The sequence below is a fragment of the Dendropsophus ebraccatus genome, chromosome 11 (assembly GCF_027789765.1).
Source record: "Dendropsophus ebraccatus isolate aDenEbr1 chromosome 11, aDenEbr1.pat, whole genome shotgun sequence".
NCBI lineage: Eukaryota > Metazoa > Chordata > Amphibia > Anura > Hylidae > Dendropsophus > Dendropsophus ebraccatus.
Window position 1 is genome coordinate 41,924,124 of NC_091464.1, and position 26,682 is coordinate 41,950,805.

Below are 26,682 nucleotides of genomic sequence, written 5' to 3' on the forward strand. Positions count from 1 at the left end.
TTTAAGCATACACAACAATGGGTGCGTTTTTTTTTTTTTTTCTTTTACAATGAAAGTCAATGGAAAAATAGATCAAAACAGATGCACACAATTGCATAAATTTTTTGTTGTTGCATAAAACGGATGAAGAAACGAATCGCAAAAACGCAGTGTGAACCTAGCCTCACAATGTACTTATGCATAAAAAAGATGCAAGGTGTTAGTAAACATATGTAACCTGTTTATGCCCCCCTCCCATTATTATACACCAGGTTGGTATATGAGCCATGGAGGTGAATGCTCAGCTATCCAGCGCTGCAGTAGTTAAGCACAGCTGCCATGTTTATTGTCGCAGTGACTGGATCGTGCTCTGCCTATTGTATTCATTGCTGTCTCTCACCCTGCTCTTAATGTTTCCTCTTTCAGACTGTGAGTATAAACAAAGCTATCAACACTCAAGAAGCGGCCGTGAAAGAGAAACATGCAAGGAATATCCTTTGAAAAGATCCGACCAGTGGGGCGCTGGAGTCCACAGCCGAAGGTGTTCTGAGAGCGTGTGTGGGAGGAAGGGCTCACAATCGCTGCTGAATGGGATTTTACAGCAGGCAGTGTGGCAGTGTGACAGTGCTATGTGTGCTACAGGATGGGGGTGGTAAAGGAATACTAAATGCTGTAGCACATTAGGATTTCTGTCCCCACAGGGCATAGCTGGCAACCTGGCAGGCTATTCTTAGAAAGAGAATTAATATTTGACTTATTCATAAAACATGCAACTTTAAAGGGGTAGTTCAGCAACAAAAAAAACAAAAAAACTTTCAAATCAACTGGTGTCCGAAAGTTATATAGATTTGTAATTTACTTCTATCAAAAAAATCTCAAGTCTTCCAGTACTTATTTAGTGCTTTATGTCCTGCAGGAAGTGGTGTATTCTTTCCAGTCTGACACAGTGCTCTCTGCTGCTACCTCTGTCCGTGACAGGAACTGTCCAGAGCAGTAGCAAATCCCATAGAAAATATCTCCTCTCCAGACTGGAAAGAATACCACTTCCTGCAGGACTTATGTTTAACCCCTTAAGGTCAAAGCCTATTTTCGTTTTTGCGCTTTTGCTTATTCCATTTTAAGTTTAAAAGTCCATAGCGCTTGCATTTTTTCACCTAGAGACGTATATGAGCGCTTATTTTTTGCGAAACCAATTGTACTTTGCAATGACAGGCATTATTTTTCCATAACATATGCTGCGAAACCGGAAAAAAATCATTTGCGCTGTCAAATTGAAAAAAAAAACGAATTTTTTTGATTTCGGGGAGTTTTGCATTTACGCCGTCTGTCCTATGGTAAAACTGACTTGTTATGCATGTTCCTCAAGTCGTTACGATTACTATGATATATAACATGTATAACTTATATTGTATCGGATGGCCTGTAAAAAATTCAAACCATTGTTAACAAATATACGTTCCTTAAAATCGCTCCATTCCCAGGCTTATAGCGCTTTTATCCTTTGGTCTATGGGGCTGTGCGAGGTGTCAGTTTTTGCGCCATGATGTGTTATTTCTATCGGTACCTTGATTGCGCATATACGACTTTTTGATCGTTTTTTATTACATTTTTTTCTGGATTTGATGCGACCAAAAATGCGCAATTTTGCACTTTGGAATTTGTTTGCACTGACGCCGTTTACCGTGCGAGATCAGGAATGTGATTAATTAATAGTTCGGGCGATTACGCGCGCGGCGATACTAAATATGTTTATTTATTTATTTATTAATTTATATTTATAAAATGGGAAAAGGGGGGTGATTTGGACTTTTATTAGGGGAGGGGATTTTTTATTAATAAAAACACTTTTTTACTTTTTTTTTTACTGTAACTAGAAGCCCCCCTGGGGGACTTGTATATAGACAGCACTGATCTCTCATAGAGATCAATGCTGTGTATATACACAGCAAAGATCGATTAGATCGGTCATAGATTACTATGGCCTGCTGCAGTGCGGTTCAGGTGTGGTTTGCAGTTAAGCTCTATTTACTTCAATGGAACTGAGTTTCAAACCACACCCAATCTGGAGAAAAGAGTGGTGCAAAAGTGGCCATGTTTTTGTAGCACTGGATAATCCCTTTAACCTCCATTTACTTCAGTGGAACTGAGTTGCAAAACCTGCACCCAAACTGGAAAAAAAGAGTCATGCTTTCTTCTCCTTTGTATTTCCCTGCTGTAAAGATATAAACTGTTCATGTTGATGAATAGAGAGGACTACTTAGCTCCAGAATATAATGGAGAGGACTACTTAGCTCAGGAATATAATGGAGAGGACTACTTAGCTCAGGAATATAATGGAGAGGACTACTTAGCTCCAGAATATAATGGAGAGGACTACTTAGTTCAGGAATATAATGGAGAGGACTACTTAGCTCCAGAATATAATGGAGAGGACTACTTAGTTCAGGAATATAATGGAGAGGACTACTTAGCTCCAGAATATAATGGAGAGGACTACTTAGCTCAGGAATATAATGGAGAGGACTACTTAGCTCCAGAATATAATGGAGAGGACTACTTAGCTCCAGAATATAATGGAGAGGACTACTTAGCTCCGGAATATAATGGAGAGGACTAATTAGCTCAGGAATATAATGGAGAGGACTACTTACCTCAGGAATATAATGGAGAGGACTACTTAGCTCAGGAATATAATGGAGAGGACTACTTAGCTCCAGAATATAATGGAGAGGACTACTTAGCTCAGGAATATAATGGAGAGGACTACTTAGCTCCAGAATATAATGGAGAGGACTACTTAGCTCAGGAATATAATGGAGAGGACTACTTATCTCCAGAATATAATGGAGAGGACTACTTACCTCAGGAATATAATGGAGAGGACTACTTAGCTCAGGAATATAATGGAGAGGACTACTTAGCTCCAGAATATAATGGAGAGGACTACTTAGCTCCAGAATATAATGGAGAGGACTACTTAGCTCCAGAATATAATGGAGAGGACTACTTAGCTCCAGAATATAATGGAGAGGACTACTTACCTCAGGAATATAATGGAGAGGACTACTTAGCTCAGGAATATAATGGAGAGGACTACTTAGCTCCAGAATATAATGGAGAGGACTACTTAGCTCCAGAATATAATGGAGAGGACTACTTAGCTCCAGAATATAATGGAGAGGACTACTTAGCTCCAGAATATAATGGAGAGGACTACTTAGCTCCAGAATATAATGGAGAGGACTACTTAGCTCAGGAATATAATGGAGAGGACTACTTATCTCCAGAATATAATGGAGAGGACTACTTACCTCAGGAATATAATGGAGAGGACTACTTAGCTCAGGAATATAATGGAGAGGACTACTTAGCTCCAGAATATAATGGAGAGGACTACTTAGCTCCAGAATATAATGGAGAGGACTACTTATCTCCAGAATATAATGGAGAGGACTACTTACCTCAGGAATATAATGGAGAGGACTACTTAGCTCAGGAATATAATGGAGAGGACTACTTAGCTCCAGAATATAATGGAGAGGACTACTTAGCTCCAGAATATAATGGAGAGGACTACTTAGCTCCAGAATATAATGGAGAGGACTACTTAGCTCCAGAATATAATGGAGAGGACTACTTAGCTCCAGAATATAATGGAGAGGACTACTTAGCTCAGGAATATAATGGAGAGGACTACTTATCTCCAGAATATAATGGAGAGGACTACTTACCTCAGGAATATAATGGAGAGGACTACTTAGCTCAGGAATATAATGGAGAGGACTACTTAGCTCCAGAATATAATGGAGAGGACTACTTAGCTCCAGAATATAATGGAGAGGACTACTTAGCTCCGGAATATAATGGAGAGGACTACTTAGTTCAGGAATATAATGGAGAGGACTACTTAGTTCAGGAATATAATGGAGAGGACTACTTAGCTCAGGAATATAATGGAGAGGACTACTTAGCTCAGGAATATAATGGAGAGGACTACTTAGCTCAGGAATATAATGGAGAGGACTACTTAGCTCAGGAATATAATGGAGAGGACTACTTAGCTCAGGAATATAATGGAGAGGACTACTTAGCTCCAGAATATAATGGAGAGGACTACTTAGCTCAGGAATATAATGGAGAGGACTACTTAGCTCCAGAATATAATGGAGAGGACTACTTAGCTCAGGAATATAATGGAGAGGACTACTTAGCTCCAGAATATAATGGAGAGGACTACTTAGCTCCAGAATATAATGGAGAGGACTACTTAGCTCCAGAATATAATGGAGAGGACTACTTAGCTCCGGAATATAATGGAGAGGACTACTTAGCTCAGGAATATAATGGAGAGGACTACTTAGCTCCGGAATATAATGGAGAGGACTACTTAGCTCCAGAATATAATGGAGAGGACTACTTAGCTCAGGAATATAATAGAGAGGACTACTTAGTTCAGGAATATAATGGAGAGGACTACTTAGTTCAGGAATATAATGGAGAGGACTACTTAGCTCAGGAATATAATAGAGAGGACTACTTAGTTCAGGAATATAATGGAGAGGACTACTTAGCTCAGGAATATAATGGAGAGGACTACTTACCTCAGGAATATAATGGAGAGGACTACTTAGCTGAGGAATATAATGGAGAGGACTACTTAGCTCAGGAATATAATGGAGAGGACTACTTAGTTCAGGAATATAATGGAGAGGACTACTTAGTTCAGGAATATAATGGAGAGGACGACTTAGCTCCAGAATACAATGGAGAGGACTAATAATCTCAGGAATATAATGGAGAGGACTACTTAGCTCAGGAATATAATGGAGAGGACTACTTAGCTCCAGAATACAATGGAGAGGACTACTTAGCTCAGGAATATAATGGAGAGGACTAGTTAGACTCCTTCATTTGTGGCTTTCATATTTTTATTCAGTTGCACACTCATTTTTGCACAGATGACAATAGGAAGTTGCAGCCACATTCGGTATCACCTTTAAAGGGAATGTGTCATCAGGAAATGACCTATTGCCTAGATCAATCTTTTATATAAAACATATTTGGTTACTTTTTCCATTTTACTATCTGTATGTTAGAATTATTTGAAATGTTTCAGTTGAAAGTCTAACATTAATCTGACACTTCCTGTAAAGATCACTTGTCAGCAGTCTTCTCACTATGGTCACAGGCAGGGTTACAGTGAAAAGTGACGCCAGTATATAGACAATATGGAATCAGGCCATTCACAATAGGTGATGGTTATGGCTGCTCTTCTTCTCATCCCAGTACAATAACCGCTGTATAGGTTACATAGCACACATAAAAAATACTCCCATAGACATTAATAGACATCACCCCCAGTCTGTTGTTTCTTATGTCCATGGGGTTTGCTGTAAAGCTGTTAACAGAGCAGAGCTGAAACTTAAGCAAGATGAGTGCCCCCCTAATAATGTAGAAGAAATGTAATTAAACATTTACAGAAAAAAGGAACAAAGAATATGTTTCAGTATCCGGCTCTGATCATAAAAAAAAGGTGACACATTCACTTTAAGTCGGCTTTTTGGTAAATTGTCACTTTACTTGATAATTTTTTTCTCGTAAACAAATTTAGATGTGTTATTTTTCTGCACTTCTTGTCACTTACAGAAACAAATAGAGATTGGGAGCAGTGTTTCCTCTTTTTTGTCCTCACTAAATATCAGTGTTATTTGGGCAGTGAGCACACATAGGGTTATATGTATGAGGCAGTGACTATTTTAGGTTGATGCTCCTTTAATAGCAAAACACTTGCTGATCTATTCTAGTGCAGGCCTCAGCAGATGGAGTCGTGATTTTTTTTCTTGGCAAAGATCCCGTCTATTCTTTTTGCTTTTGAACAATTTTATGCTGTCCGTGCCCTTTTCTCTCAATAATCAGAATACTTCCTGAAGATAGCGGGGTTATCTCTATTCCTGCTTGCCTTTTGCTAGTTTCCTGCATTTTTACATATACATTGTCAGCAGTCATGGAACTAAGGGAAAAATGTTATCAGGATACGCTAGCATAAATGGACCTTTAGCCTCCTACATAGGAAAACGAATTATGGCCATTAGAGCTCTATGAGTACAACCGTGTTGCTACTTCCATCAACACAGCTCCATAAAAACTGATGATAGTATGCATATCCCTTCACATGTAGATGGGCCACATATGGGGTGATAGTTTACTGACACAGATTAGGACCCCAAATTGATTATACAACTGTGATGGTCTTTACTCTCATATATTTTTTGTGTTGAATGTTCCAATGCATTGCGGTTTGGGAAGTGTTGTGTCCTTAATTCACTTCTACCTTGTATATTGGGAACACACCATGAGAAGGGAGCTCAGACGTTCTGGGCGGCTGTCAATCGGCTGCCCTTGTCTAGCAATGCAGTCCTCTGCTGGAAATTCTGCCATGTGTTTCACAAACTGCTCCGCGATGGACACCCAAATGTGAGTACACCTAAACCGATAGAGTTATCTGAATGGTCTTCTTAAAATTACAAATTGAAGAAATGTCCTTAAAGTTATCTATGATGCTGATATGTCCAACATCGACTTTTTAGTAAAGGGGTGTAACTTTTTTAATTTTTTTTATTCTTTTTACAGAAGCAACTCTACTTCTGTCCATGCGTCCATATTCTGTCCGGTACTGCAGTTATGCCCAATTCACTTGAATTGGAAGGAGTTGTAATATTAGACACAACCCTTTGATACTAGAAGTGCTGTTTATGAAATAAAAATCCACATGGGTTTTCAGGGGATTCTGAAATAAAATCTGCATAATAAAAGTTTTAATAAGGCCTTAAAGGAGAAGTCTGATGAAAATTTTTATTAAAGTATTGTATTGCTCTCCAAAAGTTATAACAATCCCCAGTATACACTTCTTACAGGAAATGCTTATAAAGTGCTTTTTTCCCTGCACTTATTACTGCATCAAGGCTTCACTTCCTGGATAAAATGGTGATGTCACGACCCGACTCCCAGAGCTGTGCGGGCTGTGGCTGCTGGAGAGGATGATGGCAGGGGGACACTGAGGGACACAGGGCACTGGAGGGACACTGAGCATCCCTCTGCCATCATCCTCTCCAGCAGCCACAGCCTACGCAGCTCTGGGAGTCGGGTCGTGACATCACCGTATAACTTTTGGGGGGCAATACAATACTTTAATACAATTTTTCGACAGTCTTCTCCTTTAAATAGGCCCTGCCATTAAAAAAAAGAGAGACATGTGAAAAGTTTTGATCTCATGGACTAAGTGTTTGACCACAACTTATCAACTGATCAGGAGAACAAGCCGGGAGAAGTCCACCCATGTTCTCTCCCAGTTCTGTGTCATTTTCCTACCTGGTCGCCCCATAGGTTTACATTATACAGCTGTCCAGATGATGCAACACAGATCTGGGAGAGAATGTTTGGGCTGTAACTCTGACATTTTTTTAAGACAGGTACTCAGATCCACAGCAGATTTGATGATGCAGAAATAAATGTAACTAAATAACTGAACACAGCATCAAATCTGCTGCAGATCTGCTGCGAATCCTGTACGTGTGAACACACCCTTATGCTTATGGTCCATGGAAGTTGTGTACTTTTAAGCTTTTGCATTAAGTTTTGTCTTTGAAATTTTTCTTCCTCCCTATATTTCTATATTGTTAAATGCTTCCCCCCCATGTCTGTATATAAATGTCTGTATATTGCCCACCTTTACCATAACTAAGATGTCAATAGTTGGAACAGTAATACACTACAAATGTGGGCTGTGTCTGAGTTTATGGATGCTCTCTTGTCATTCCATAGAAGTCCTTGGCATTGGAAGTATTTCCTTGTATAACAAATGCTGTTTTTATTTTTAGGTTTTGAAGGACTCTTTACGCTACAAGAATGAACTAATAGACATGAGCCGGATGTGGGTAAGAGGGCAGATTTTCCATACATTTTTATTTTATATTTGGATGATTTGGAGGCTGTTGTAGTGATACAGATGGACATTATATCAATATATAATCTAATACAGGTCACTGAATGCCTTTCAGCATGCCTTTTCTTATCCCTTTCCCTTACAGGGACACCTTAGTGATGGCTATGGGCAGTTATGCAGCATCTATCTGAAGCTCCTGAACACCAAGATGGATTTCCACACAAAGGTGAGAATGCCAGCAAAATTTTCCTAGACTCTGGGGAAAAAGCCATGTCCACCCCTCTAAACATGCATTTAAAGGGGAACTCCAGGTAGAGGTTAAAAAAAATGAAACTTCTGCAGAAGCATAACACATTACTTACCTGTCTATCCCAGTTTTGAAACTACCAAAAATCCATTTGTTTAGAGGGATTTTTGCTCTGTTTTGTATTTCTGTCCTTCCTGGTTTAGCATTTCCCAGAATGCAATGCTTTCCCTCATGTGATCATCACAGCCCCAACCCATTACAATCAGTAAAATTAGTGCAGCAGCTGCTTCTGGGTGGACAGAGACTGTGAATCACTCAGGATTGGGGGATCCAGCCAAGCCTCCTGTGACATCACACCCTGCCCCCTGTCTGCATCATCAGTCTGTGCTCAGCAAAGACACACAATGTAAGACAGAGGCATGGAAGATTTGTCTCCTAAGGGGGATAGCTGAAGGAGCAGGAAACAATGTAAATTGGCACAGGGGCAATTTTTTTTCACTTCCTGGATTTTTTCAGCTACCAGTGTGGCAGAACCGTACAGATACAGTAATACATTATATAGACACATCTATATAACTTTTAATGTACTTTTAATAGAAAACAAGTTTTTCTTATCCGGAGTTCCCCTTTAATAGGAAACTCTATGGAAAAAGCCTAAATGACAGAAGACTGAAATCACAATGTCTGTCACTACTTATCCAGCTGATACAGAGATATCCTCCTGAATAACATGGACAATAAGTAGTCCATTATCTCCATTATGTGCATGAGCCCAGTAGTCCTGGATATTCATGAGAAGCAGAAAACTCCACCCACCAGCTGCTGATTGGCAGTTATCTATCCATGCTGTGTACAGGCAGTCATCTGTGAATCAACAGGGGGAGGGGTATGGCAAGAATCCTATTCTCCTGCATATTAGGAGAACGGCTGAAGAGAATGATGTAAGTAATACACCGATCTGTTCAGCATGTCTATCACTAGTTTATGCTGCCCTCATTAAGGTGGCATAAACCTTGTGGCAGGTTCCCTTTAAAAATTGCTTCAGACCAGGCAGAAATAGTGCTTTTTTGTAACTGAGCATCTTTACATCATGCTGTCTGATGTACAGTCTGTTGTGTTTGCCACTTCATTGTAGGTAGTCGGGTAGTGTCCATGTATACAGAGATTGTCTTAGATAAAGTAACAGCATCTAGTCGGGGTATTATGACTTCTTTATTCCATGATAAAACTGCAAAGTGACAAAACTCTATTAGGCTGGAATCACACACGGCAGTTTTTTGGAATACTGCCACTTCAGTTTTTGTGCTAAGACCAGCAGTGAATCCCGTAGGAAAGACAAGTACAAGTCCTCCCTTTATATTTTCTATCCCATTTGAATTCACTTCTGGCTTTGGCACAAAAACTACAGTAGCAGATATCCAAAAAACGGCCATGTGGGAAACCAGCATTTATGAAACCCTGCAGTTCCTTTGCTCTTCTTCCTTTAGTAATGTGTGGTAATGTTGGGACCAAGACCTGGCAGTGGACTCTGCATGCTATGGCCATCATTGTATAACCAGACTGGGAGAATATTGGTGTTGTAACCAGGGGTGCAATTTGTCGTCTTTATTGCATTCCACTGACAACATTCAGTAAATGGCTTTTTATGATATTTCCACATTGCATATTTACTGATCCATTGTTCCTTTGTTGCTCTAGTGCTGGGTTTTCCATCCCCATAGCTCACTAACAAGGATTGTACAATACTTTCCTATGAAATACTACAGTCATCTTTGTACAGCTAAATATGTGCACCTAGCTGGTATCCTTCTGCCCTGTAATTGCATACTGTTATATACTGTAAAGCTTATAGCTGCAATATTCTCCACCATTATTGTTCCTTCCATGCGCTATCATTACCCATTTTTCTGTTTTGTGCTCCCAGAATCCCCGTTTCCCTGGAAACCTTCAGATGACTGACAGACAGCTGGATGAAGCGGGAGAGAACGATGTCAATAATTTGTGAGTTTCTTCCCCGGCTCATTATAAGACTTTACATTCTGCAAGACATTAAAGTATTACTTAGGAGATCACAGGGTTATTGCCAAGCTGCGCCGCTCTTCTGCCTCCATTTATATAAGTGAGGCTGAACTTTTACAGTCACTGTAACTTATATATTATGGATTTGCATTATGAGCAATTCCCTAGTATATAGTTTCAAAGAAAATTGCTCTCATGAGAATTACAATTCCCTTTCTGGCACTGACAGCAGAATACACTTTACTGCAGCCTTTCACAAGAGCCCATTTCCTCTCTGGAATCATGAAATATTTTTTCAAGGAAAAAAGCCATGGAGATCTTCTGTTCCCTGCTGCTGTCCTTCTGTAGAACCTGAATTGCTAGAAGAAGGTGGGATTTCCATCATTGACATCAATTACAGAGTCCAGAGTCAGTGTACAGAGTGAGTTTGTTTCTCTGTATAGAGTTGTAAAGCTGCACTTGTACACTACAAGTCTATGGGACCGTACTCTCCAATAGAAAAAAAAAAACCATCTACATTCAACATTGCAGTAAGTCGGAAATACATTATGCAGATATTCCCCCTTAGCGGTATTCCATCTAGAGTAAAATACCAGAGATTTGTAGAGCCGTAGGGCCCTATTCCATGGGACAATTATCGTTTGCATAATCGTTAACGATAAACGATCCAAACGACTGCTGTTGCAAAAGACCTGAAATCGTTCACCCATTTACACGGAACGATAATCGTTACTTATGATCGTTCTTTTTGCGGTCTTCTTGTCGTCGCTATTGCTTTCGTCACTACTGCAAACGACCGAACGACATCTTATTCAATGCGAACGATTTGCGAACGAACAACAATAAAAATAGGTCCAGGTCTTAGTAAACGATCAACGATTTCTTGTTCGGTCGTTAATCGTTAACTGCTATTCAAACGAACGATTATCATTTAGATTAGAACGATTTAACGATAATCTGAACGATAATCGTCCTGTGGAATAGAGCCCTTAGGGACTCCGTGTACCGCCATACAGACTCCATGCATATATCTCTTGGGGTTTTTACATCTCCTTATGGCTTTCAATTATCAATGTGTGCTTTGTGCCTTTACTAACCATATTGCAGTTTTTATTTTCTTTACATGTGATTAACCCCTTAACGACATGGGGTGTAAATTTACGCCCCCGCGCCCTGGTACTTAGCGCAAATGGACGTAAATTTATGGCCGATGTTTCCAGATCGCCGTGTGTTCACACACAGCGATCGGGGAAGATGGGCTGCTATAATGTATAGCAGGCCATCTCTGCTCGTCGGCACGGGGGGTGGTTAACCGCCCCCCCCCCCCCCCCCCCCCCGATCGCTGCTATCGGCTGATCAATACAGATCAGCCAATAGCAGCTGAATACAGCTTTCCGGGTCATCGGTGACCTGGTGACCCGGAAAGCAATGGCGTCCGTGACAGCACCAATCGCCATTACTGTCCCTAACAAAGATGGCGCCGGTGCCACCCCCACGATCGCCGTGATAGGCCGGCCAGTACCGGCCGGCCCATCACGGCGATCTAACAGTTAAAAAGTGTCCGGCCGGGTTCTGCACCCCTCAGCTAGGTAGCTGAGGGGTGCAGAACAGGTGTGTGTATAGTGTAGTGCTCTATACTCACCTGATCCTGGCCTCCGAAACGAAGATTCGCGGTCCCGCGCGTCCTCTTCTCCTCGTCGCCGCCACTTCCGGGTTCGTTCGGTCTTCGTTCGGTCTTTGTCGGGAATCTTCGGCTCTTCGGGCTTTTCCGTCGCCCCCATCTTCGGCCATCTCCGCCAGCTCCATTCTACTGCCCCCTAGCGGCTGATCAGTGTATATTATACACTGATCATTTGCTATGGGGTAAAAAGATGTTTTTTGTTTTGTTTTTTTTCCCGCCCTAACGCCGCAGAGTGCTGATCAGCATTGCACGTAAGTGCGCCGCTGATCAGCAACTCCTCCTTTTTGGCGTAGGGGCATTTTTCCCCCTATATCCTACCGCCACTGTCTGCTGATAAATACCACACATAAGTGCGGCATTTATCAGCAGCTTTTTTTTTGGCGTAGGTTTTTTTTTTCTTTACTGTTAAAAAAAACGTAAAAAAAACACTACATTACACCACACTACACAAAATAAAGTTTTACACTACACCAGAACACATTTACATACCCCATATACTAGTCCCGGTATAAAGATGGCCCCCAGGGTGTTTTCGGCGTCGGACGCATACGTTATTATTACCTCCGACACCGAAACAGCCAGTGAGGATGAATGGGGGGGATCCTTCTTTCCTCCATTCACCCTCATCATCCTCATCATCCAGTGACGTGTCTGGGGGTAGCGTAGGGTACGCTGCCCCCCAGACACGTCTTTTCCGCCAGTACCGTCCCAATAAGAGATGACGGTATGGCGTGAAATTCTCCAAACTCTTTGAGAGTACCTCAGGGTACACTTACAGATTTAGGGTACGTGCACACTGCGGAATGGCGAAGGATAACCCTTTGTGCATTCCGCAGCTGGCACGCGCCGGCGGACTGATGCGGGCACATGTCTCTACCCGTGTCATAGACTCCATTCTATGCATGGGCGGATTCCATCGTCCGTCCAAAGAATGAACACATTTGACGGAGAGCAGAATCCGCCCGTGCATAGAATGGAGTCTATGACACGGACAGAGACGCGCGCCCGCATCAGTCCCCCGGTGGGTGCCAGCTGCGGAATGCACAAAGGGTTATCTGTCGCGATTCCGCAGTGTGCACGTACCCTTAGAGTGTATGAAGGAAGGGACACCCGAATCCAGCCCCCAGATGCCCCCCCCCATCCTCGGAGTTAGTGGGAAGATCATTCAGGAACTGATCCTCCCACTGCTGGATAAAGGTTACCACCCGTACTGGGATAACTTTTATACCAGTACCCCCTCTTCTGGTCCCTCGCTGCCCGAGCTACTGTAGCTTGTGGCACGATCCGAAAATATCAGAACCAGTAATTAGAGCCCTAATATTTAGCAGCCATGGAGCGGACCCAGCGCTTCTGGATATGTGGGACCCCGTATCGCACCAGGGCAACATTTTCCAGGTGACGTCCCCCACACTGGAAAACAGGAGACCCCAGAAGAATTGCAGAGTGTGGCGTAACAGGGGGATCAGGAAGGACACCATTTTACAGTGTGACACCTGTCCTGATCGCCCCGGCCTCTGCATACAGGATCGCTTCAAGGCGTACCACACGTCATCGGAGTTCTACATTTTCTAAATTCTGTCCCTTATTCCTATTTCAGGGGTCACGTTGATCCGGGGATTATTCTGATTGCCATTATGGAGTCAGGAAGGAATTTTTTCCCAGTGATGAGGCTACTGTCGTCTGCCTTACAAGGGTTTTTTGCCTTCCTCTGGATCAACACAGGTTGAATTTGATGGACACCTGTCATTTTCAACCTTATAAACTAATAATTGGCCTAATACCCCCAAATATATAAGAATGGTCCCTTTTCCCCAGCTAAATAGGTATGGCCGCCATTCCCATTAGAGGATGCCATGATGCAATTACAAAGCCTCTCTGCGGCCAGGACAGTAGAAACCCCCCACAAGTGACCCCATTCTGGAAACTACACCCGATAAGGAATCTAACAAGGGGGGCAGCGGGGATATGGCCCCCTGGTGACGGCCACATTTAGGACGTGAAAATGAAAAAAAAATGTTTTTTTTTTCCTGGCACATGTTCAACAAATTTGCCCGTCACTAGTGGGGTCCATATGCTCACTGCACCCCTTGTTAGATTCCTTATGGGGTGTAGTTTCCAGACAGGGGTCACCTGTGGGGGGTTTCTACTGTCCTGGCAGCATAGGAGCTTTGTAATTGCGACATGGCCTCCATCCTCCATTCCAGCCTCTAAATGGCGCTCTGTCCCTTTGGGGTATTTTCGTACTCAGGGGAAATTACTCTACATGTTTTGTGTTCATTTTCTTTTTTAACCTCTTGTGGAAATGGGAAAAATCAAGGCTAGACCAACATTTAGTGTAAAAAATGCTTAATTTTTCATTGATCTTGTCTTGATTTTTTCATTTTCACAAGGGGTTAAAAGTTAAAAAAAAAAAAAATATGCGTAGAGCAATTTCCCCTGAGTACGGAAATACCCCACATGTGGACATAAAGCGCCATGTGGGTGCAGGGTAAGCCTCCAAAGGGACGGAGCGCCATTTGGTTTTTGGAGGCTGGATTTGGAATGGAATGGATTTCGAGGGGCCATGTTGCATTTAAAAAGCCCCTGTGTTGCCAAGACCGTTAAAACCCCCCACAAGTGACCCCATTATGGAAACTACACCCCTCAAGGAATGTAACAAGGGGTGTAGTGAGCATATGGACCCCACTGGTGACGGGCACAAATGTGGAACAATGTGGCGTGAAAATGAAATATTACATTTTTTACACTATAATGTTGGTTTAGCCTTAAATTTTTCATTTTCACAAGGGGTTAAAAGAGAAAAAAACACACAAAATGTGTAGAGCAATTTTCCCCGAGTCCGTAAATACCCCACATGTGGACATAAAGCGCCATGTGGGTGCAGGGCAAGCCTCCAAAGGGAAGGAGCGCCATTTGGATTTTGGAGGCTGGATTCGGCCAGAAAGGATGATGAACGCCATGTCGCATTTACAGAGCCCTTGTGCTGCCAAAACACTGGAAACCCCCCACAAGTGACCCCATTCTGGAAACTACACCCCTCAAGGAATCTAACAAGGGGTGCAGTGAGGATATGGACCCCTTGATGACGGCCACATTTGTGCCGTGAAAGTGAAAAAATGAAAAATTTCCCTTTCACGTAACATTGTTCCACATTTGTGCCCGTCACCAGTGGGGTGGAGTATCCTCACTGCACCCCTTATTAGATTCCTTAAGGGGTGTAGTTTCCAGAATGGGGTCACTTGTGGGGGGTTTCAAGTGTCTTGGCAGCACAAGGGCTCTGTAAATGCGACATGGCCCTTGAAATCCATTCCAGTGAAATCCAGCTTCCAAAAGCCAATTGGCGCTCCTTCCCTTTGGAGGCTCGTCCTGCGCCCCCTTGGCACTTTATGTCCACATGTGGGGTATTTCTGTACTCGGGAGAAACTGCACTACATGTTTTGTGTTTTTTTTTCCTTTTATCCCATTGTGAAAAAGAAAAATTGAAGGCTAGAACAACGTTATAGTGTAAAAAATACATTTTTCTTTTTTCACGCCACATTGTTCTGAAAATCTGTGAAGCACCTGTGGGGTCCAAATGCTCACCGCACCCCTTGTTACATTCCTTGAGGGGTGTAGTTTTCTAAATGGTGTCCCTTTAGGGGTATTTTTTATGTTTTGGAACCCCAGAGCCTCTGCCAACCTGAAGTGGTACAGTCAAAAATGACCAAGTATAACAGAGGCATTGAAATTCACTAGGTGCTCCTTTATATCTGAGGCTTGTGGTTGCGTCAAACAACGCAATAGGGCCACATATGGGGTATTTATATAAATTGCAGAAACGGGGCAATCAATATTGGGGTGCATTTCTCTGCTAATAGGTTTATAATTATGAAAAATATTGAATTACAATAAAATCTGCACAGAAAATTAAAATTTTCAAATTTCTTGCACACTTAACTTTTATTTCTGTGACTCTCCTAAAAGGTTAAAAAACTTTTTTGATGTGCTTTTGCAGAGTTTGGGGGCTGCAGTTTCTGAAATGGGGTGCTTTGTGGGGCTTTCTAACATACATTCCCCTCAAATACACTTCAATAAACCTGAACAGGTCCCTAAAAATATCTGATTTTGAAATTTTACGGAAAATTTGGAAAATTGCTGCTAATGTTTTAAGCTTTCTATTGTCTAAAAAAAATGAAAAATAGTTTAATAAATACCGCCATCATAAAGTAGACATGTTGCTAATGCTATTTAATATATAATTTATGTGGCATAACCATTTTCTGTATAAGCAGAAAAGTTTCAAAGTTGGAAAAATGCATTTTTTCAAAATTTTTCACGTTATTTTGTTTTTTTTTCATAAATATTCTTTATAAGTATCGACTCCAATTTACCAGAAATGTAAAGTACCATATCTCACAAGAAAACAGTTTCAGAATCAGCCGGATAGGTAAAAGCATCCCGAAGTTATTAATGAATAAAGTGACACAGGTCATATTCATAAAATTTGTCTCTGTCCTTAAAGGGGTAGTGCGGCGGTAAAGAATTATTCACAGACTAACACACATTACAAAGTTATACAACTTTGTAATTTATGTTATGTCTGTGCATGGCCCCCTTCCCCGTGTCCCCCCACCCCCACCCGTGTACCCGGAAGTGTGGTGCGCTATACTCACCTGTCACGTGCCGACACCCGTCTCCGATCTTCAGCGATCGACGTCTTCTTCGGGCGAGTGACGTCTTCTTCCTCTGCAGCGTCATCCGATGCTCAGCCGCAATTGGCTGAGCATAACTGTTCTCAGCCAATCGCGGCTGAGCACAGTTGTGACGCGGTGGAGGGGGGAGGGGCGGCAGCGATTCGTACGTCCGAAGATGACGTTTGGCACAAGATGGCGGACGGCCCTCGACACGGATCAGGTAATGTATAATGCACCTACACTTCCGGGTACACGGGTGGGGGTGGTGGGACACGGGGAACATAACATACATTACAGAGTTGTATAACTTTGTAATGTGTGTTATTCTGTGAATAATTTCTGAGCGCCGCACTACCCCTTTAAGGCCATTTCAGGCTCTGTCCTTAAGGGGTAAAGTATGCAGCGATACTTTATAGTTGTTGCTGTAACACTTGTTGGAGACTGTGGATGGCGTTAAAGATCATCCTTATTTAAGTCAATGGGGCCGAGTTGGTGCACCAGTAATCCCATAAAAAAATAGCTCAGAGAAGAAGCTCACTATTTGACCTCACATATTACCAGTTCTGAGAACATGCAGTCATATCGAACTTCATACATTCAGATTAAACTTTTTGTTCTACTTATACGCATTAGTTTTAAAAAATCATTCATGTTTACTGCTTATTTAAAAAGTTGTACCAGCATTAACACTTATCCCCTATCCACAGCATATGGGATAAGAGTATTATCTCAGTTATAGGATGCCTCCAAAATTTTGACAATGGAAGTCCTGACTTCCCCATTGGAATGGGTGTGCTGATGCTCTGCTCACAGTCTATGGGAATGCTGAGGATAGCTGAGTACAGCTGGAGATTTAGGAACTTGTGTGTTAAGGAGAAGTCCGGTGAAAATTTTTGTATTGCCCCCAAAAGTTATACAAATCACCAATATACACAGGGAAATGCACATAACTACTTACTACTGCATCAAGGCTTCACTTCCTGGATAAAATGGTGATGTCACTTCCTGGATAAAATGGTGATGTCATGACCCGACTCCCAGAGCTGTGCAGGCTGTGGCTGCTGGAGAGGATGATGGCAGAGTGATGCTCAGTGTCCCTCCAGTGCCCTGTGTCCCTCTGTGTGCCCCTGCCATCATCCTCTCCAGCAGCCACAGCCTGCACAGCTCTGGGAGTCAGGTCCTGACATCACCATTTTATCCAGGAAGTGACATCACCATGTTATCCAGGAAGTGAAGCCTTGATGCAGTAGTAAGTGCAGGGAAAAAACACTTTATGTACATTAGTAAGTGCAAGGAAAAAACACTACACTATTACCATTTCCTGTAATAAGTGTATATTGGGGATTTGTATAACTTTTGGGGGGCAATACAATACTTTAATAAAAATTTTAGCCAGACTGATATGCCGCAGTAGCAGAGGAACGTAGTAACACATTAGTTTAAAGTAAAGTAGCCATTAGTTTAAAGGGGTAGTGCGGCGGTAAAGAATTATTGACAGAATAACACACATTACAAAGTTATACAACTTTGTAATGTATGTTATGTCTGTGAATGGCCCCCTTCCCCGTGTCCCACCACCCCCACCCGTGTACTCGGAAGTGTGGTGTGCTATACATACCTGTCACCTGCCGACTCGTCTCCGATATTTAGTCTGCGATGCCGTCTTCGGTCGGCCAGGCCGAATCCCTCCGAGCGTCCTGAGTGCCGGACGCCCTCTTCAGCGTCATCGGCTGCGCAGCCGCGATTGGCTGAGCATAACTGTGCTCAGCCAATCGCGGCTGAGCATCTGATGACGCTGAAGAGGGCGTCCGGCACTCAGGACGCTCGGAGGGATTCGGCCCGGCCGTCCGAAGACGACATCGCAGACTGAAGATCGGAGACGAGTCGGCAGGTGACAGGTATGTATAGCACACCACACTTCCGAGTACACGGGTGGGGGTGGTGGGACACGGGGAAGGGGGCCATTCACAGACATAACATACATTACAAAGTTGTATAACTTTGTAATGTGTGTTATTCTGTCAATATTTCTTTACCGCCGCACTACCCCTTTAACTTCTCTACGCCCCGCATTGTTTGTAAAATCACTAAATGTTCTTATGCAAATTACTAGTATAAGAGCATTTAGGGCGTTGCTAGGGACCAGAGAGCATTGCCGCTGCCCGCCCCCTGCCGTCCTGCCCACTATGCATATTCATAACTGCATAGTGGGCTCTATACATGGCGGCTGCGCCGGGAAGCAGTCCATTCGGAGACGGACTGCTTCCCGTGCATGCGTGAACCCCTGGACCACCACCAATCCTCCCGGAGGTCCCTCAAGGCGTAAGTATAAAGTTTATCTTGTAGTTTTGAAACAGCTGGAGGGCCTGCGCTTGATACGTGTGATATAGAGTGTGGTTGTGTGTGTAGCACAACCCTTCCTTCCCTTATCCATTGGATTTTGGCCAGGAGGCGCTCTTCTTCTTTGATCAGCGATCTTCTCATAAAGTCTGCCTCAGGCAGACTCTATGAGAAGAGAAGTGATCATTCTGATCAATACTGTGCAATATCATATTATTATGCTTAATAATACTTATTGCATTTATAAGTCCCCTAGGCAGACATATAAAGTATAAAAAAAAAGTTTTAAGAAATATTTTTTAAAAAAACCCTTCCCCAATAAAAGTAAATCACCCCCTTTCCCAATATACAAATAAAAACATGTAAAAAATAAAATAAACATATTTAGTATTGTAAGTTGCAGGATTGTCTGTTAAGTATAACAATATTGTTTCCGCTCGGTGAACGGCGTAAACAAAAAGAGGGTAAAAAATAAAGCACCTGGATTGCTGATTTTTTATTATATATAAAAAAATGATAAAAAGCGATCAGAAATTTTCTTTTATACCAATATGATACCAATAAAAACTATAGATCATGGCCAAAAAATTACGCCCCAACCAGTCCTTTAGGTGGAAAAATAAAAGCGTTATTGCTTTTATAAGGCTTCCGTGAATCCGTAACCTTTCATCGTGAAAGGGTTATTAAAAACCTGAACTAAAGAACAAGGAGACACTATCTAAGGTTTAATTTACTAAAAGAGTAGTAGATGCTTGAAACAACCTTCCACCATATGTGGTTGGTAAATCTACAGTAACTGAATGTAAACATACCTGGGATAAACATATATCTATCCTAAGATAATAAGTAGAGAAATACTAAAAGGGCAGACTAGATGGACCCAGTGGTCTTTTTCTGCTGACAATCTTCTATGTTTCACTGTTACTGCGCCTTGCTGTGTACTGTGATATATAAAAGCTACAGAAGGCAACAAGCTGAAAACTTTTTGTAAAGCCCAATTACTAGACTAATCTTTATCCACAAATACTTGCAAAAACAAAAAAAAAAAAACACTCCAGGTTAAAAAAGTATGAGCTTTCAGTTCTTGCCTGAAGACAAATCATAACCTAGATAAAGAAATGTCAGTAATGATTGTATATGTATAAATTGCTCACTAAATAGCAGAATATGTATGACTGTACAGAGTTAGTGCAGGTTTGTAAGAGGTTTCTGCTAGTTGAGGAGAAAATGAGAATCCCAGCAGAGCGCAGCTGTACTTGAAAGCTCTGAGTGTCATCATTTACTTCTTATATAATCCCCTATGGAATGGGCGTCTTATATATACATGCAATGAAACGGTGCCCTAGATTCAGATTAGCAAATACAGTCTACTATAGCGAGTGGCTTGGCAGCAAATTGCCTCTCTTTCTCTCCAGCTCTGTATGACGCTGCAGTCAGGGATGCAGACTGAACGACATTGTGACCCGCTCTCAGTTTTCTGCCTATGTGCACTGAATGCTTTTATGTTCGCTTTTTCAGATGAGGAAATCGTGATCCATCTCACGTTCCACACAGTTTTTTTTTTTTTTTTGCATAAAGGAGTGAGTTACATTGATAAAGCCGGCTCATTTCACTCCTGGACACAAACACATGACAGTGTCCCGAGCCGGGTAAACCTGCCAGAAGTCTGGTTTATCACTCACTGCAGTCACTCTCTGTGGCAGAGTGTACCGTCCTATAGAGATGATTGCTTAGGCTGATGACATGCACAGAAAGTTATACACTGGAAATTGCAAATGTGCTCTTAGCCGTAGTAAACAATCAGACATTTACTCCGGTAGGAGCACTGTTTGTATTGATGGAAACCATAGGTGATACTCATGATGCACTTAGTCTCGTAGTAAATAGATACATCATTTAGCTTTCAGTTCACACTCATTTGGCTGATGGGGACCGACGGGAGCCGGGAGCCTTACACACAGCCGCGGCGCCGAGCTCGTAATGTATGCTCTGGGCCAGGGCTGTGGGCGGCCGGGGGTTAAAGGGGCTGGTTAAGATATCCGCAGTGGAATGAATATTCCCCCATAGACCTTCACACTACATGGATCCGCAGCGGATCTTGCTGCAAACTCGTAGCGTGAAATCCGCTGCGGATCCGGTACATGTGAAGTCACCCTTGAAGGGGAATTATCAGCAGGTTAGACTAATCTGACCTGCTGATATGTGCCTATTGGACAGGAGACGTCTAGGATGAAGGTATGTCTCTTATGTCTCTGTTAGTAGTTTGTTCCACGGTCGCCAATCCCTCCTGTCCGGCCCACCTCTCTCCTTTTATAATCAATGGAGCAGTCTGGCCAAATTGGGGCTATGGGGAGCCAAGGAGGAAGGTGAGAGATATACCTTCCTCCTCAGTGCTTCTTGTACAGTAGGGACATATCAGGTTGGTCTGACCTGCTGATAGTTCCCCTATAATGTTTCTACCATGAAAGAAGTTTGCATACTACTTGTTTTCTACATTGGAATACAAGATACATGTCCCTAGTTTATCTAACCACAAATCTACACTATTTTCCACTTTATTTGTACAGCTTTTTATTCAGCCAGAGCGGGAGAGGTTTTTATGGGGATTTGCTACTGCTCTGGACAGTTCCCGTCACAAACAGAGGTGGCAGCAGAGAGCACAATGTCAGACTGGAAGGAAAACGCCACTTCCTGCAGGACATACAGCATCTAATAAGTACTGGAAGGCTGGAGATTTTCAAATAGAAGTCATTTTCAAATCTATATAACTTTCTGGCACTAGTTGTTTTGAATTTCTTTCCCTTCAGAGTACCCCTTTATGTACATGGTCACTATCTCACCTCAGTAACCTGCTGTTATGTACCTGGAGGGGTTCTGATGCAGATTCTACAGATATAGTTTTCTTTCCAACCTGTTGCGCCTTTTGTGCATTGGAGGCCCCCTATATATTAGTATATATATATTTTTTTCTTGATAATTTAAAATAGAATGGTGCAATGGATGGGAACAAAAAAGATATCTTTAGAATGTGTATAAGAACGCCTCCAGGTACATAACAGCAGGTTCCTATGTACAAACCTGCTGTCAGTTTCCCTTTAAATAGATGATATATTGTGGCGACAACGTGAATTGTAGTGTAATTGTAGTTGCTTTATACTAATATAGTTAATGTATGTAAGTGAAAGGTGGCAGGATGCAATTATTCTATAGAAATCAAGATGGGGAACATTCAGTACAACTATTATTTATGTGAATATATAAAATTACCATAATGTCCTGCGTCTACTTCTGCTCATAATAACTTTAATGTTCTGCAGTTTTCAGCTTACGGTGGAAATATTTGACTACATGGAGTGGGAGCTCAATCTCTTTCATACAGGTCAGTATGTTACCTGCATTTTCTGACTGACTCATGTAATTCCTGTTTGTTGCCGTTCCCTGCTGATGTACTGGAAGACTGAGACCTGTCATTCCTAGTGTGGAGCGCTGCTCTGCAGGAATGACATTTATGCCAGTGACCTAATAATTAGTCCACACAACTAGTGATTACACCCTGGAGGTTAATGCTACAGTGCACGTGGCGCTGTATGCGTTCACATGTCTAGCTTTAACTGTCTCTATACAGATAGGTAATATGGATAACACCATAGTGATGAAAGAAATATTAGATTTATATATAGAACTGTATATTTTTAACAAACATGAGTCATATGTCCTGTACCCCGGCATCTTTGCTTATAGTGTCAGCCTCAATGCAGTCACGTAACCATGTTTTCCAGGACTCCCTAGGGTGCATCAATCTTCTTCAGCCACCAACCACATCTGCTGGAAGTTTTTTCTCAGCATCTACTACTCTTTTAGTAAAATAATATTTTTTCATGTTGCTTCTGTTTCTTATTAACACAAAAAGCACTAAGCCACATGCTTCTCCCCACTGGTTCTAAAAGTTAGTGGGGGTCAAAACTTTATGACATATCTCTAGAACATGTCAAACCTTTTTTTGGGTGACAGGTACACTTTAAGTATAAGAATTCCCTCCCTCATAGATCCCCATGCCACCCCCCTCCCCCTATTTTACCATCACATCATTCATATGAATTAAAATACTTATACTGTGTACAACAAGCAAGGCCCTATCTGTCAAGAAGACACAAATGTTGTTATGCTTGGCTGTTTCCATTTATTTTGTAAACTATAATACATAGTGCTTGACCAGCAGACACCCAAGAGTGCTTGGCCACCTTCTTCTGCAGTTGGTGGAAATGGGACCCCATCTCAGGATTATTGGGGTCACAGTCTTCAGTTTGTTTATTCTAGCCATGGCACCCAGGACCCAATTAGGGCTATACTGCTTAGGCTGGGTTCACACTGCGTTTTTGCAATCCGTTTCATGTATACGTTTTATGGAAAAAAACGGATGCAATTGTGTGTCATCCGTTTGGATCCGTTTTTCCATTGACTTCCATTATAAGGGTGTGTTCACACTGAGCAAACACCGCGGAATTCCGCCGTGCTCAGTGTCCCAATGTGAGTGAATGAGAGTGTTTACTATGTTTTTCAGTCCATTAAAAGTAACCAATTAAAAACGGATGCCTTGACCGGATTGCAAAAATGCAGTGTGAACCCGGCCCTAGATTGTTTGTCCCCTGAAGATAAAATGCAGGTAGTATCAACTAATATCATATAGAAAGTCGTATATCCCATTTCCTAAAAATACATTAGAGCACATTTATATACTGGGCTGTTACCATTTCTGTTCCCTTTTCTAGTATTTAAGATCTTGTAGCCGTATGTATCCTGAGTAAGAGAACAAGTGACCATATCTCATTGTCACATTAGTCCTATACTTTATAGTTGTTGTCAGCGTAATGACAAATCACTGTGATACTTTCCATACATTATCAAGAACACTACCATATACAGTCAGCTAGTTTGTCAAATACAGTGTATGCACTTACTGTGCACCGTAGTGGAAGGTATTTGCCGCCTCGTAACTGTACTTGGTAATTCACTTACAAAGTGGGACCAGCCATTGTATCAGCTGAGCAAAAATATTTGCAATATGAACAAGATGTGGGGTAAAAAGATATTTTACCATGTCAAGTAAATATAAAGAGAAGGAACAATATGTACAGACAATTAGGCAGGCAGACATCTTTTATTATATATGTCATACATGTATGGTCAATGAGTAGCTGCTTATAGAACCTCCACTAGTACATCAAATAAGGGCCTGCTTGACTTTTCTGTGAATATGCAGTTCACACTCAATATATATAATTACAAAGACACTGTTCTGATGACATCATCAGTGTCTGTACATCAGTTTGTCTATGTGATATATCCACATTAGGTATTGTCAGCAGTCCCATGCATGTCCTCATACAGAATACAGCATGTAGCAGGGGGTACAGCTCACAAAGTTTTCTCACAGAGTTGGGAAGTTAGTCATTTAATCACTAGTTAAACACTCACTTCCTTTCTGTTGACCAGTACAGAATGCTAATGTGTCATAGGAAGTAACACCATTGTGCCATTGCATAATAGTGGAAGGTTCTCACTGACTGCAGTGTGTCAATGCTTCAGCGGAAAAATGTTACATGTCTGAATGTGAGGAAAGGCAATGCTGTATAATGTTTGTTTGACTTTTTATGGAGCGGGTACAGTTAATTTACAAACCCTTGTTATTTGCCCTATTAAGCTGGGTGAATTTATAACATGTAGTTCTTCTTCTCTTTGGACTGTGATCTCATCAGAGAACGTGTATTCCACAAATGACCTGTAACTGGATCCCGGATACTATGCTCACACCTAGTATTTTGGGAACTTTTTTTAATCTATTTTATTGAGGCTAAAAAAAAACAACTGAAAAAACTTTGTGGCTTATAGCGAGAGAGCCCTTATAAACGTGCACCCTCTGTATAAAGTGGGTCGAGCAGGGATGCTTCATATATAAAATATACCAATGGTATAAATAGATCAAATTGTCGGTGGTGGAAGAAGTTGATTGCGGCCCTAAGGCTGCATGGAAAACATGGATATAGCCATAGGCCATAGGCTGTATCCGTGTTTTCCAGGACTCCTGAGGCCCAACGCTCTATGAATTAGCTGCACAAACAATGCAGCAATTCTTCGTGTGGCCTGGTCATGTGTGACAAGTGAGCTTACAAATATAATTTTATCTGTGTCAGCTCACTTGGCTACTTTAATACAAGGCACTAATATAAGTGTATCAAACAATTCTCTTACTTAGGACTACAGAGACAAACTCAGGATAGGCCATCAGTGTCCAACACCCCGATACAAGGCACTAATATAACTGTATCAAACAATTCTCTTACTTAGGACTACAGAGACAAACTCAGGATAGGCCATCAGTGTTCAACACCCCGGCCAACTAGCTGTTAAGAGGACAAAAGTTGCAGCAAAAGTGGCCGCTGTTCTTAAAGTGGTGTGAATTTCATTGGCTTAGGAACACTTGTTGCTGCAGGTACTCCATAGTCTGGCGGACATCAAGTACCTATGCAGCAAGCAATAAGCTGATCACACACAGAACAGTGCACATCTGTGCACTCAGAGTATTAAAAAAGTAAATTAAGATACACATTAAAGAATAATCTACATTATGTTACGGTTTTACATGGGTCTCTTGCACTTACAAGGCTGCAGCACAAATATGGAAAATAAAATGATGCATGAATTTTTTCCATTTATGTTCATTTTGTTCACAATGTCTTAATAAATAGTAAAGCCTAATCCTCTGTACTAAGTGGAAGCTTCCTCCTACACGCGCTTGTTATAGCATGTGTTTTACTTGACTGACGTGTGCTGATTAAACAGAATTAAGCTCAGTTCATTCGCTACGTTATTTCCTAATCATTAATTACATTTCACTAAGGCTGGGTTCACACTACGTTTTTTCCAATCTGTTTTTTTGCAAAAACGGATAAAAAAACAGATGGAAAAAACATGCATTTGTACGCATCCGTTTTGATCCATTTTTCCATTGACTTCCATTATAAAAAATAAAAGGGATCAAACCGCATCTGTTTTTTTTTTAAAGTACACAAAAACGTAGCTGACATTATTTTTGTGTACGTTAAAAAAAACTGATGCGTTTTGATCCTTTTTTTTTTATAATGGAAGTCAATGGAAAAAAGGATCAAAACAAATGCACACAAATGCATCAGTTTTTCTCATTAGTTTTTTTGCAAAAAACTGATTGCAAAATCATAGTGTGGACCCAGCCTAACAACTGCACAATGTGTAGGCAGCAGTACAGTGATAAAGGATATAGCATTATACCTGTACCCTAGTACCAAATGATCTGAATTTTCAGGCATAGGGCTCTTGCACATGGTCCCCTTACATTAGTGTGCAGTCTGTTCTGGGCCCCATAGCAGTGCCTCTAGTAAAAGAATACCTACTGTGCATATGTAGTCCAATGAAGCATGTTGTGGGTTCTTACAAGCTAAAGCGATTTTTGTAGCACTTCTGTTATGGCATTGTGCAAAAAAGTTAAAAAAATAAATTAAAATGAACATAAGCCCTTAAAGGGAACGTGTCATGGTAAATTACTGTTTAAATCAGGTTTAACCCCCCCCCCTTCAATGTTATTCTCTATATTTTAAAATAATCCAGAAATCTTGTAGTTACCTAAAACTAAGCTGAGACTTCCTGTTCTGTGCAGATTATTTCCCAGCAGAATGCTTCTTATCATCACAGATAGGATTAGTGATAGGTGACACCAGTATATAGGTTACAGAGGTACACACAATAACTCACAATTTAGGGTCCTATT

General features: G+C 41.6%; 1 protein-coding gene across 1 annotated transcript in view; it reads left to right on the forward strand.

Annotated features, from left to right (window-relative positions):
• The window catches only part of HIP1 (huntingtin interacting protein 1), a 92,384-nt gene that overhangs the window by 27,550 nt on the left and 38,152 nt on the right, over positions 1–26,682 (forward strand). The window contains exons 2-7 of the mRNA XM_069944725.1: positions 406–469; positions 6,311–6,453; positions 7,857–7,913; positions 8,067–8,147; positions 10,093–10,169; positions 22,199–22,260. Of these exons, the coding sequence (XP_069800826.1) occupies positions 406–469; positions 6,311–6,453; positions 7,857–7,913; positions 8,067–8,147; positions 10,093–10,169; positions 22,199–22,260 (484 nt within the window). The remainder of the gene's footprint in view (positions 1–405; positions 470–6,310; positions 6,454–7,856; positions 7,914–8,066; positions 8,148–10,092; positions 10,170–22,198; positions 22,261–26,682) is intronic.